At 46.4% G+C, this 14,821-nt stretch overlaps 1 protein-coding gene across 1 annotated transcript in view; it reads left to right on the forward strand.

Moving 5' to 3' along the window:
- LOC112076901 (myelin expression factor 2-like) overlaps positions 1–14,821 on the forward strand; it is a 26,653-nt gene that overhangs the window by 8,873 nt on the left and 2,959 nt on the right. The window contains 10 exon segments of the mRNA XM_070441492.1: positions 4,292–4,443; positions 4,670–4,722; positions 6,879–7,058; positions 10,681–10,707; positions 10,710–10,733; positions 10,924–11,001; positions 11,004–11,024; positions 11,719–11,763; positions 11,869–11,928; positions 12,477–12,581. Of these exon segments, the coding sequence (XP_070297593.1) occupies positions 4,292–4,443; positions 4,670–4,722; positions 6,879–7,058; positions 10,681–10,707; positions 10,710–10,733; positions 10,924–11,001; positions 11,004–11,024; positions 11,719–11,763; positions 11,869–11,928; positions 12,477–12,581 (745 nt within the window).

A 14,821-nucleotide genomic window follows, 5' to 3' on the forward strand; every position in this document is an offset into this window, starting at 1 on the left:
TGGACAGGAGAGAGGGAGAGCAAAAGAGAACCACTCGTGAATACTGTTGGACAGAGGAGCGGAGAGAGGCAGAGAGTCACTTCTATGATACGTGATGGAACAGGAGGAGGCAAGGACCACTTCTATGAGTTACGGTGACAGAGGGAGAGCAGAGAGCCACTTATGATCTGTTGAACAGAGAAGAGCGAGACCACTTCTATGAATACTGTTGGACAGAGGAGAGGCAGAGAGCCACTTCTATAACTGGTTAAAGAGGAGTGGGAGACGAAAGAAGAAGAGAGGCAGAGAACAGCTTATGATACTGTGGACGAGGAAAGAGAGAGAGCAGGAGACCTTCTATTGAACCTGTTGACAGAGAGTGAGAGGGCGGGAGGAAACCACTTCATGATACTTGTTGGACATAGAGGAGAGAGGCAGAGAAACCACTTCTGATGATTACTGTTGGACAGAGACGAGAGGAGATACAGAGCAACCCATTTCTATGATTACTGTGTGGACAGAGGAGGAGAGAGGCAGAGAACCACTTCTATTGATTACTGTTGAGTACGAGAGACGAGAGGCAAGAACCAGTTTATCGATACTGTTGGACAGAGGAGGGAGGGAGAGCAGTGAACCCACTTCTTATGATACTGTTACAGAGAGAGAGAGAGAAAGAGAAACCACTTCTATGATTACTGTTGGACAGGAGGAGAAGAGAGAGACAGTGGGAACCGACAATTCTGATGAACTGTTGGACGAGAGATGAGAGACAGAAGAACCCACTTCGTATAATTACTGTTGGACAGAGAGGCGAGAGAGCAGTGAAGCCACTCTCTATGATACTTGTTGGACAGAAGAGAGAGGCAGAGAACCACTTCTATGATACTGTTGGACGAGGAGAGGAGAGAAGAGGGCAGTGAACCACTTCTATGGATACTGCAGGACAGAGGAAGAGAGAGAGGCAGGTGAACCACTTCTATATACTGGTTGGACAGGAGGAGAGAGGAGGAGGGGCAGGGTGAACCACTTTTTTGGAGGTCTAGTAATGACTGGTTGGAAGAGAGAGAGAGAGGGCAGAGACCGACCTTTCTTGATACTGTTGAGACAAGAAGGGGAAGAGCACCAGGAGAACCACGTTCATGATACTGTTGTACAGATGAGAGAGAGAGGGGCAGTGAAGCCCACCTCGATTATTACATGGTTGACAGAGAGAAGAGAGGCCAGTGACCACGTTCTATGATACTGGTCTTGGACAGAGAGAGAAGCAGAAAGCAAAAGATGGGGTGTGCATGAAGAGAAGAGGGAGAGAGAAAGAAAAATAGAGTGCAAGATTGATGAGAGAAGACAATCACAGGGGCAGGCCGAGAAGAAAAGTATGGTGCAGGAGGGCACGAAGAAGCAAGGGGAGAAAGAAAGATGGGTGGAGAGGAAGAGGGGGAGAAAGAAAGATGGGTGAATTTGAGAGAGAAGAGGGGGAGAAAGAAAGATGCCCGCGGGGCAGACCGAAGTAAGGTGGGAGAGAAGGAAGAAGATGGGGTGGACGAATGAGAGAAGGAGGTAGAGGAGGAAGAAGGAGACGTGCGGTGAAGACCGATGGTAGAGAACCACTTCATGTAAGAAAGAATACATGTTGGCAGAAGGGAGTGAGGAGAATGTGAGGCATGAGGGATCCACTATCTATGATTACTTGTGATTGGCAGAGATGATGAGAGAGAGAAGGAGAACCATTCTTATGATTTACTGAGTTGGAAGTACGGAAGACGAGGACGGAGATAAGGAGGAGGAAATACGCCACTTCATAATTTGATACTGGGACAGAGCGAGAGAGAGGAGTGAAGAGAAACCATTCTATGATAACTGCTTATTTTGGACAGAGAATGACAATAGACGCGAGGCACGAGAACCATTCATGATTACTGTTTGGACCAGAGAGTAGGAGAGAGACAGAGAACACCTCTAGATACTGTTTGGACAGGAAGAGATAGAGAGAGGACGAGGTGGGAGAACCCAATTATGCAAATAGAGATACTTATGGAAAGCAGATGACTCGGGGTGATGAGGAGAAGAGGAGGGCAGAGGAAAGAAGAGGAGGAAGACAGTGAACCACTTCTTGCATGATACGTTGGACAGAGTAGAGAGGAGGAGGGGAGGCGATGTGACCACTTCATGATGGTTGATACTGTAGACTGGGGAGAGAAAGGAGGGATAGAGACAGTCGAACCAACTTCTGTGTAGAAGCATAGGATATGGGACAGAAACGGAGAGGATGGAGACAGAGAACCACGTGTCATGTAATGATACTGATGTTTGAGGGGAGCAGAAGAGAGAGAGAGACAGGTGAAACACTGTCAGATGATACTGTGGACAGAGGAAGAGAAGGAGAGAGAGACAGGTGCAGTAACCACATCAGTCGATCTGCATGTGTCTTGTATTGACAGGACAGACGAGAAGCAGGAAGAGGCAGCTGAAACCACTTGTCTATGATACTGTTGGACCGGAGAGACGAGAGATGGCAGTGAACCACTTCTATGATTCTGTTGGATCTAGACGAGAGAGAGAGATCAGTGGTTTAAAACCATTCTAGTTGATACTGTTGGACAGAAAGAGAGAGAAGAGTGCAGTAGGAAAAACGACCTCTGATGATTACTGTTGCGACACATTAGAGAGAGTGAGAGACATAGAGGCAACACTTCTCTATAGAGTTCTGTTGGACAGCGAGAGAAGGACGTACGGCTCTCACATCGAATCTGCGGAGACCGCTTTCTATTATTACTGATTGGGGGTATCGAGAGAGGACGAACGAGAGAGAGAACACTGTCCTATGATACTGTTGGACAAGAGGAGAGAGCAGAGGCAGGAAACACTTCATTACATGATACTGTGTGAGACGGAGACGAGATTGGACGAGGAGAACAACTTCTATGAACTGTTGGCGATAGAGAGAGCAGAGAAACACTTCTTTATACTGGGTGGAGACAGAGAGAGAGAGGACAGAGATACACTTGCTATGATAACTGCTTTTGACCAGAGACCACGAGATGGATGGGCAAAGAACCCACTATCATATCTTGAAATTTATACCTTGTTCTGCGTATCCGCCAAGAGTGATGAGAGGTTCGTGGCCAGACCAACCTTCTGGATGATATCTGTTTGGACAGGAGAGAGAGAGAGGCGAGAGAATCTCACTTTCTCTTATAATTACTGTGAACGAGAGAGAGAGAGGCAGAGACCGAACTTCTATGACTTACTGTTGGGACAGAGAGAGGAGCGATAGACACGCAGAACCACTTTATGATACTGTTGACAGAGAGAGAAGGCAGAGAGCAAACTACTACAGCTCTAATTTTGATATTCTGCCGTTCGTGCGTCGAACGATGGAGGATGAGGCCCAAAGCATCCCGAGGAATGGATGCCAAACTATCCCATCCACCCCATGATCTCTTAAGCATCAGTCCGTTTAGGGTGTATATTTCCACTCTCTAGTACACTAGGAAATGAATACGTGCCGCGTCAACCTCGTCGCGCTCTGTCCCCATGCAGCAGACCAGGGTTTGAACCACCACCACACAGTCGGACTATCACGCCGAGATGAGATCAGATCGACCATAGTATGATTGAACCTACTCAGATAGTGATGTCCTGATCCTGGACATGGTACCTGGAAAGCGTTTATGCCTGAATTCGACTGCCAAAATTGAAGCCATGCTCGACTCACACACTTGCTATGATACTGTTTGGAAAGGAAAAAAGGAGGAGATTGGCAAGCATAGGGAGAGTCATATTTCCACTCTCTTATAAGAAATTAACTTTGTAGGGACATTTTTTGCGAAACCAAGGCGATCAGGACTAGACGATGCCTACTACCTCGTACATAAAAGTGCTTCCAATTCACGCTAACTTAAATCTTGCTTCATGATGGTAAATGAACCCAGCGAGAATACAGAGAAAGGCGAGAACAACCACTTCTATTACTGCGGACAAGAGAGAGACCAGAGCACCACTTCCATTCGACATGACTGTCTGGACAGAATATAGTGAGGGGTTTGATGAACACGACGAGCACAGGCCTTGAGAATTACAACATGTCGTTACTGTCCTTTGCTTATAATTGTGACTTTAAAAGGTGGGTCGTGCGGCATCATTGTGGACCCAGTATAATGCGATGCACAACATTATACATGAGAACAGGTATTAATTTATAGAAACGTACATTCTTGCGAAAAGAAGAGAACACCGAGAACCACTTCATCGATGATACTGTTATTGGGAACAAAAACCAAAGATGCTGACATGCCTCCCTTGGCTCGTGCAGACATGGCCTCCTGCCTCCGTAGCCCCCGACCCTTGGCTCCACATGGCCATGCCCCCCCATACGGTCATAGCCCGAGCCATCCGGATCCTACTGTGTTCATTGCGCTATCCAGTTGCCCAACAAATGATGCCTAGTAGGGACACGGAATATGAGTGAGCACTTCAGATCGGAAGAGAATTCCCACGCTCCTTTAGCGCCGCCATGAATGGTATTCTGGGGTTGGCAGGCTTAGTCTATCCCACACACCACACATCATCAAGGTCCAAAGCATCCTCGGTGAATAACGACTGCCCTCAATGGTGGTACTGGCCATAGATCGAAGCGTGTGCTAACGACAGTGAGAGATGTTAATGTGTATCATCCGGTTCGGGTGTGCAGGCCCGCTGTCGGCCGCGGATGCTACGAGGCGGTTTCTCAGACCAATGAGGCCCGTATGGCCAAAAATGCTCATGTACTTTATACTCCTCCATAACCTCCTAGCGGTGCGAGCTCCAGCTATTATAGTCACAAAGCCCGCTCGAGACTCACAGTCACACGCTCAGAGCTCAGTTTACCACACAACCGCAATCCTTATTCGTCAATTGTCAGTGTGTGTGTGAGTCCCCCTGGCAGCATAGAACTTTGCGTACATCAAACTTTGACTAGTGATTGAGTCAGCTCCTCACTACAGCCGGGTGTGCGTGAATATCATGCGAGGTTCCTACCTGAGTAGAACTCCGGACCTGCCCTAAGGTAACCTCCCATAAGTCTCCCCAACAGCATACATGCACCGCTTACCTCGGCCCAGTTAGAAGGAAGCATCTCTCCAACGAATCTACTGGGTTCATAGATCCGGGGTGACATCCAGCATTGCGCTAAGGATTGCGACCGATCCTCGCAGTGACGCAATGGCCTCGCCAGTTAGAGAGTGGCCCTAGCAGAGAATGCCCAGTAGAATGACGCAACCGAAACCAACTCCACCATGTGCTGTGTTATCCGGGATCACTCAGATTTTCGCCTCAGTCATTATGCCAGTTTTATGTTTTTAGGAAAGCCAGAGGGATGGATATAAATAACGATCCGTGGACTGACAGTTGACAGGCTGAGAAATAGTTGCACGGGAACGAAAGCTGATGGTGTAAATACTCACCCATTCCCCAAAAAGGTTCCGAAGCCCTCTGCTTCCATATGGACAGTGTTCACTGCGACCAAAGTCTCTGATCCATCCCTCTCACCAGTTACCCCTGGTACGGTAGGGACATGTCATGGAAGAGGGGAAGAAGAAGAGAAGAGGAGAGAGGGAGACAACGATGGGCACAGTCAGAAATACTCAGTGGAAAGTTACATTAAACTTAGGAGCATTGAAACAGTTTGATGAGATATTTGTCCGCTTAGTGGGGATTCCTGAACTCTGGCTCGTATCTTGGTAGTTGAGACATGAGGACGGGTGGTCTAGTAGTTAATAGCCATATTGGACATTGAGATTGGATGATATTGATATTGATACTTTGACTCCACGTATAGAGTTTTTTGCTAGGCATAGCGTTTGGCATATGAGCCTAGGACGGCACAATTTTCTGTCGTGCTTCAAAGCTGCATCCTGCCTGATTTGTGTACACTTGCACCAAACGCCGGTATTTCGCTATCCTGCGTTGTTCCATACATTTTTAATACATAGTGCACTGTTCATTTCTTACAGGTTTCCAGCATTTAATATTTTTCGCTGTAATTTGATCAAATACTCATTTGTGTTCTCATCCTGTGGATCATGTCCTGACCTCCCGACCAGATCATATCCCATGTGCTTGCGCCACCAACCGATAATGTTATTCTACAGGAAAGGAGTTTATGTAAACTCAAAATCACTTCCCCTGAAGAAGTAATCGGAATCACAGGTGACATATACAATAGCTATCAAAATAGTGCATATATCAAATATTTTATAGTACTTTGACCACTAGAGTATGAAGGGATATTTATGTGTTCTCGAAGAGTGACAAGAGCGTGATATGGGATCCCTGGGATTGGAATGTTCACCTTAGGGATCCGTAAGCATGGATACGCTTCTCCTTGGCGATTACCCAGTCCTGAGTGTTGTCTTGCACACCTTATGTCTGCTTCTGAGCACATCACGTTCCATGGTATACTGCGCTCGAAATCCCCCCATGCTGTCCATTGCCAGGAAACCTCCAGGACACACAGGATTATTATAAATTAATGGGTAGCTCACAACCCATGTGTTGTCCAGTCATGTAAAACAGGATGGATCAGTAGAAGATCATTATCTATGTTACTGGGTTATGACATGACAATGTGAAGAGACGGTTCAATTGTTCCATATTCATATTCTAGACCATTGAAATACCACTCTCTCTCTCCTGGCTTTCCAATTCCTGGCTCACTATACTCATGTGTCCGTTTGACCAAGCCGCTCATTCCCGACTATACCCTCGGTGACCAAAATAACAAGACACCAAGACTCACTAGACCCCAACCTGATTTTGTTTATCGTACCATACAGTGACTTCCAGCCACCGCTGATCCCCACAGTGCTAAAGAGTGTCAGAGGGCGCTGTGTCCACACCCAGTTTGTGGCATCGGTCTGCAGGAGGCACTGCGTGTCAAGTCTTCCAGGCTAGCAAGATAGCGCGCGTCCCCACGTGCGACGCACAAGACAGCGTGTCTCGCGATTGGTCCACACTGTCCGGTCGAAGAAAATCGGGCTACGCCCCCCGCGGTCCGTGGTTGTCCACGAGGCGCGGGTCCCTCAATTGGGGGCCGTCCCCAAGTTGGTTCATCTTTGAGAAGGGAGGGCTAAGATGTCAACCTGTTGCGCTAATCCCGCCGGAGGCGGGGCGTGGCGGGGATTTAGCGAGCACTGACCAAGGACCGTACTGGAAAATTGGTCAGGCCGGCGCTGGTGCGTGTCCTCGCCGTGAACCCATATTCTTAATCAAGTGTGGGATAATTACCTCAGGGGGAAGACCTGAGCAAGCGCCCAAACGGCCAGCGACGTACGCCCGTTATCCTCATCTTCCAGTGAATCTATCGCGTCATGAATGTACTGATAGCAGCGCTACGCACTTCGAACTTTTAGTCGAAGACCGAGGAGAGTAGGTGAGAGAGCGTGGGCAGAGACGAACGTTCACCAGCCTGGGCCGCCTATTGCATGTAGTCTACCTCCTGTTCGGGGCGGCGGAGCCCAGTGGCTGAATCACTTAATACTTGCTCAGCACCCTAAGGATTCTCGTGCGGCCCCTTTCGTCATTCCTCGTCTCCATCACGTTTTCTCTGGATCTTAAAATCTTCCGCGTTTACCAGAATAGTTCAGAATACCTGCATCGATCCATTGCTATCGGTCGGGGGCGTCGACACTTGTTTATAGTGGAATATATGTCGTTATGAGATGGGTGAGTTGGCCGGGAGGTGTAAGATGGTCCTGTCACTCTCAAGCAAAAACCAACGAGGCATGGGTCAGGGCGGGCTAGTCTCGGGACATCACACGACTGAAGACGTCAAAGAAAATTCGTCGCATTGTGCTACTTACTCCGTGCCCTAAGTCTACAGACTGCTGGATTCGATTTTAGCGCACATCCTAATATTACGCTAACTCCGGGGGTTCCTAGTATATCTTCCGCGGATCCTACGAGTAAGCTTCGCGGCTCCGACTTGACACTGGCGAAGTATCTACCATCTGTATGTCAGGGGATTTAATAATTCTGAGTCACAAATCCAGCTGCAGTGCCCCTGTACTCAAGCACGGCAGCAAGATGGCGGAACAGGTGCTGGTTTGTGCCGGATATATAGATAAGCTGCAAACGATAGTTGCGCCCAAACGACGTTATTAGGCATAGCTGCTACTTTACCGATAGGGTCTAGTACTAACTTGGCCGATAGGGGACCAGTGTGTTAGCACCCTAAATTTCTCCTCCAAAGCCAGCGTACGCAGCTGAGCTATAGTGTGTGACCAGGCCGAGATGTTGGCATTGATTGGTTCGTCCTCCTTGGTTCCAGGGACCCTCCCTTCGTAACAATCTCCTGTCCCCTGGCCAGACCCACGCTTGTCACCACCAATCGGAAGATGACACTACAGAGTCGAGTTTGTTATACTTCACACAAACACCTAGATCGTGACAAACATCCCTAGGATGGATACAATGGAAGCCACTGCGTTACCTGGTGAAGCCGAACCGCACACTCATCAAGCTGTACGATGATACCCATAATAATATAATATTTATTACGTCGAAGTTTCAAGAGTTCAATCCTAAGCGCGTTTATGCTTCTAGAAGGATAGTCGCAGAAAGGGGCAACCAGGATGCTATGTACTCATCGTCGCGATAACTGAAGGAGCTTCATCCGACAGGGTGGAAGTCTGTAAGCACACATCACAATTGTGGTCCGCTGGTGATCCGTCCGTGATTGTGTGTAGCTGTGAGTGTGTGGGTGATATTCGTATCATAGCGGCAAGATTGTGTGTGTCAGCTGTGGTGGTACTAATGATAGTGTGTGCTGGTGACGACTCCCCTACAACATGCCAAGTAAGCCCGTACTGTGTAACTATCCTGAAACACAGGCAGACCATAATCTCATTTCGTCAAGAAGTGCTTCTCAAACATAATTACCACATCAACACGTAACAACCTTCCATTTTAATTTTGAACTTGCTAGGATAAGAACTCCATTCTTATCTTACAATGACAGCCCCAGGAACACGGGCCTAGAGAACTGCTTGTTTCGCTCAGGGATAGGTACAGCACGACAGATTCTTTACCCTCTGGTCAGCTTCAGCGTGAGTCATTCGTTCCTGCTGCTAACCATTATCAGTTACGAAAGGTCCAAACGCATTTAACCCACTTATAGCGCTACCTGTCCACCCCCAATGAACCTCGACGTACGTGAGCTCCCAACATCATTAATCTGTGGTACAGTGTTAGACGGGTTTTAGAATTCAGAAACATAGCCCAATACAAAGACATTCCGTTAACCCATTTAACATGCATTTGTCCTGTCACTAACCGCAGCATTTGGGCCGGTTGGACGATGGCTTAACGCCTGAGAACGAGAGCAGTAGAGGAATGAGAATCACATCACAATAAAGGAAAAAACTACCAACGAGGTACGGTGCCTTACTACAAATCCTGGTCCTATTTTCCGCAATCCGGATGCTTAGACTTAAAGTGAAAAATTAGGAGATCAGATTAGGTGCGAATTCGTATAACAGCAGGAATGTATAAAAGTTGCAGGACTATTAGGCCAGACAATAAAGAGATACCTTCGGTTCTGCCGCAGTAATAAGAGTGTAGAGGGATATATTGGTGATTGGTGATGTGTGAGTGGTACCATTATAGAATCTATAGCTGGCGTTCTGTTGTGAAAGGTCGTGGTGTAGCTGTGGTGCTGTTGTATCTCTTCGTCTGTGTTGTGTATTCCTCGTCCCCTCCTTCGCTCGTCTGCTTTGTTGTGAAAAGACGATGTGGGCGATGTGCGTTATAGGTTGTGTGCTGCCTGCTCAGCTCGTAGTTGTCTCCAACAGGGCTGTGCTAGGTTGGTCTAATCTCCCTCCCTACTGTCGTTGGTGTATGCACTCAATCCCCCTTGCTAGGACAATTGGATAAGACTGTCATTAGAGAAAGATAAGATGTTTCTTTGTGCATGTTGCTTTTATACGCGCCAGCATAATGAGTTCTTCAAAGACACTCACTTAAGTATACATGTCCTGGCTGTTAATTTACAATTATATAGCATTATTGTCCTAACATATCTTAATACTCTATATTATCCTATCTTATCCATTACTCAACCTACGTACTGACCCCCTTTCTTACTCCTTCCATCTTCCAATGGTGTTGGCCGATAGAATACGGCCATGTGAAGTAAATATCTCGTTGGCATCCGTTGTCTTATGTTCTTAGTTATTGGATTCGTGGTCTCCTGCCTTCTAATCTGCTTGCTTTGCTCTTAGCCATCGTTATATGACGGTGCTCTGCATAACTTGTTGCTGTGCTTTGACAGACAGATGCGATGTTAGATGGGTACGTGTCTTGCTTTGTTTTGCATGTTTCTGATTTTTTCTAAACCCCTCTAACACTGTACACAGTTAATTGTTGTGTGCTTGAAGCGGTAGAGGTCATTGGCTCGGTGGCAGGTCGAGCCTCAGTGGATTAGAGCGTTGGACTTGTAACTGAAATGTTGGCAAGAACGAATCCCTGAGCTGACAAGGTAAAAATCTGTCGTTCTGCCCTGAACAAGGCAGTTAACCAGTGTTCCTGGGCTGTCATTGTAAATAAGAATGAGTTCTTACCTGACTTGGCAAGTTAATAAAATGGAGGTTGTTACATGTTGATGTGGTAATATGTGTGAGAAGCACCTCTTGATATGTTCTGTCTGTGTGTTTTCAGGATGACAAGTCATTATGCCAGCTGATGATTTCCACCCGTGGAGAAAGCTCCTCAGTTACCACGTGATACACATCCTGTCCCTTTCTGACTATCTCTAGAACACCTAGAATGACTTGACTTCAGTATTATCTCTATCAGAAATGGGTCATGTTGTCAGCTGTTTTGTTCTCCAGTGAACCAAGGCATTACGCTAAGGGATGTTATGTTTGTGTGGTACAACAAACTCCAACTCTTGTGTGTCCTCTGTGTTGTGGGGTCTGGGAGGGATTGGGATGGGCCTGGGACCAGGAGGACAACCTATCAATGCCAACCGGCTGAGTGGTGGAGGAGGATGGGCAACATGGGCCCTGCAGGTTAGTACTGACCCTAACCTCGCCATAATAATCCAGCAAACACACTGTTACTATTTAAACCACACAAGAGAGACTGCAGGTCAGGAGGAGCCAGTCGGTTCATACATACGATAGGTATCGGTTGTGAAGAGTAGCTGTTTGTTTTAAACCCTCTGATGCCTGTTGTTCCTGTACCTTCTTCCAAGCACTTACATACACTACTGACGCCCCTCGACCACCTGACGCCCCCCGTCGACCACTGACGCCCCCCTCGACCTCAACTGGGCTGTGTACGCACGGCGTCCGTGTCGGACCACATGTAACCAGATACAAGTCGGACGCTTTGAGCGAGATATTCACCACCTCCCTCCTTTGTAGTGGGATTTCGGTACTCCTTATTCCCCTTTCATGCGTATCTTCGTGTACGTCCCTCCCCAGTCGCCACCTGGACGGCGGGGTACCTTGGCACTTTGTCAGCACACACGTCTTCGCGCTCTCTTGTGCACAACCACTGACTGTCCCCCCTCAACCAAATTAGTCACGTATAACTATGTATTACAGCGACGCTGCGATAAAATCGCAGTTTCCTCAGACGAAAAACAAAAAATTATGACGCCCCCCTTCGACATGGACCCACGCCCCCTCGACCACTGACGCCCCCCTCGACCACTGAGCTTTAGTACAAAACAAATCAGTGTGTGATTGTGTCTGTCAGGTATGGAGGGAGGACCTGGGTATGGAGGGATGAGCAGACTAGGAGGTAAGGTCCTAGATAATACATCTCTACTGTATCACTCTGTTACATGACTGGACAACACATGGGTTGTGACTATCCATTAATATAATAATCCTGTGTGTCCTGGAGGGTTCGGTGGCATGGACAGCATGGGGGGATTTGGAGCCAGAGACATGGGACGGATGGGAGGTAAGGGGAKACACACCTAGGGCTGGGAATTGCCAGGGACCTTACGATATTATACSGATACTTAGGTGCCAATACTATCTTATGTAGATATCACTATTCTATATATGCAWTGTGATTCGATACTGGGATTTGATGTTACAAAACATATTGCTCATGATATGTCTGTTGTAGACATGAGACAGCATGAGAAAATGAGTTTTGATCAATCAGGGAAATATATAAGTGCTGAAAACCTGTTGACTCACTATTTAAAAAGATGAGAACAAGCTATAGGATAAMAAATACCGGCGTTTGGTGCAGGTACAGCCGACTAGCGCTAGCTAACGCTACCTAGCAAAAAACTATACGTGGAGTCAAAGTATCAATATAATATCATCCAAAATAATATTGCTATGTAACTATAGACCCCCCCCCCCCATCACCACTAAGGACAAAATAATTCTCTCAAACTGTTTCAATGCTCCTGAAGTTTAATGTCAACTTTCCACTGAGTATATTTCTGACTGTGCCATCGTCCTCTCTCCTTCTCTTTACTTCCCTCTCTCCAGACATGTCCTACCGGTCAGGGGGTATGGGAGGAGGGATGGACAGAGACTTTGGTCGCAGTGACATGTCCATGAGCAGAGGCTTCGGAGACTCTTTTGGAGGAATGGGTGAGTAGTTTACACCCTCACTTTCACTCTCACCTGTCACTGTCAGTCACCATCGGTATAATCCATTCCTTAGTCCTCATATATCCATCCACTAACAGCATGGTCAGTGGTGGGCATTCTACTGGGCATTCTACTGGGCATTCTACTGGGCATTCTACTGGGCATTCTACTGGGCATTCTACTGGGCATTCTACTGGGCTTCCAGAAGGCCCATTTCTAAGGAATGCCCATAAGTAGAAGCCCAGAAGCCCATGTCAGAATGCCCATGGTAAGCTCATGTTAGAATGCCCAGAAGAAATGCCCATTAGAATGCTCATTTAGAATGGCCATGTTAAATGCCCATGTTAGAATCCCATGTTAGAGTATCCCATGATAGAATGCCCAGAATCCCTATGTAGAATGCCCATTTAGAAGCCCAAAAAGGATTTCCCCCACATTAATGAGAATTTTTTTGGCCCCAAGTTTTTTTTATTAGAATGCCCATGTAGAAATGCCCAGAATGCTCATATTAGAATGCTCATATTTAGAAATGCCCATATTAGAATGCCCCATGTTTAGAATGCCGAATTCCCATATTAGAATGCTTCATATTAGAATGCCCATGTTAGAAGTGCCCAGAATGCTCTTATTAGAAGCCCATGTTTAAAAATGCCCATATTAGAATCCCATGTTAGAATGCCCAGAAGCTCATATTAGAATGCTTCATATTAGAATGCCCATGTTAGAATGCCCAGACAGAAATGCTCATATTAGAATGCTCATATTAGAATCCCATGTAGAATGCCCATGTTAGAATTGCCCAGAATTCCCATATTAGAATGCTCAATTAGAATGCCCATGTTAGGAATGGCCCAGAATTGCCTTCATATTAGAATGCTCATATTAGAATGCCCATGCTTAGAATGCCCAGAATTCCATATTAGAATGCTCATATTAGAAATGCCCATGTAGAATGCCCAGAATGCTCATATTAGAATGCTCATATTAGAGATGTCCCATGTTAGATCCCATGTTAGAATGCCCCAAATTCCCATAATTAGAATTGCTCATATTAGAATGCCGTAATTAGAAATGCTCATATTAGACTTCCATGTTAGAATGCCCAGAATTCCCATATTAGAATGCTTCATATAGAATGCCCAATATTAGAAGCTCATATTAAGAATCCATATTAGAATTCCCTTGTTAGAAGCCCAGTAGAATGCCCAGAATTTTCCCCATATTAGAATGCTCATATTAGAATTCCCATATTAGAATGCTCATATTAGAATGCTCATATTGAGCAATCCCATGTTAGAATGCCATTTAGAAGCCCAGAATTTCCCATATTTTAGAATGCTCATATTAGAATAGCCCATAATTAGAATGCCCATGTTAGAAATAGAATTCATACCCCAAGAGCATTCTAAACTCTCACCATACAGTAACAGCAGAGTTGGCAACACCATTTTTTGCTGCGTATTATTATTATTCAAAGCCGTACTCAGCAGAACACCTTGTTAACACATCTGATGTGTGTGTGAATCCTGTCCACTATAGCCTTCTCTTCTACCTGTGCAACTGAGTTGTGAGGACACCCTTCTCTTTCTACCTGTGCAAGCGTGAGTGTGTGAGATTGACAGTTATAGAGTGATGCGGAGTAACAGAGGCCAGAGCCAACACATAAACACTCACTAAGACTGCTGAACTCGGGAGAGAGGACGGGAGAGAGAGAGGGAAGATGAGGAGGGAGGGAGGATCAATAAAGGTAGTAGAAGACGACTTTGGTAACTCTTCCTCCTCTCTCTCTCGACCTCTGCTCACTCTCTCTCCAGTAGTAGTGATTTACATGCATGATGCCTCGCATGTCTTTCATCCCTGAGAGAGAGGGGAGAGGAGGAGAAGAGGGGAGGAGGAAGGAGAGTAATGAAGTCCCTCTTGTTGTAATTACACAGAAACATCCTTGCGATGAGCAAATCACATTTCAAAAATCAAATTTTTATTTGTCACATGCCGACCGAATACAACACGTGGTAAACCTTACCGTGAAAGCTTACTTACAGCTCTTAACCAACGATGCAGTTCAGCTGTCTGCTTCATCTACGTCCGCAAACAACGCGGACACACGCACCGCACGCACGTCTGCACTGCCACAGCAGTTGGGAAAATACCCAATTGTCATACTTGAGTAAAAGTAAAGATACCTTAATAGGAAATAAACTCAATAAAAACCCGTTGAAAAGTCACCTGTAAAATTACTA

This window comes from Salvelinus sp. IW2-2015, unplaced genomic scaffold (assembly GCF_002910315.2).
Source record: "Salvelinus sp. IW2-2015 unplaced genomic scaffold, ASM291031v2 Un_scaffold4114, whole genome shotgun sequence".
Classification (NCBI taxonomy): domain Eukaryota; kingdom Metazoa; phylum Chordata; class Actinopteri; order Salmoniformes; family Salmonidae; genus Salvelinus; species Salvelinus sp. IW2-2015.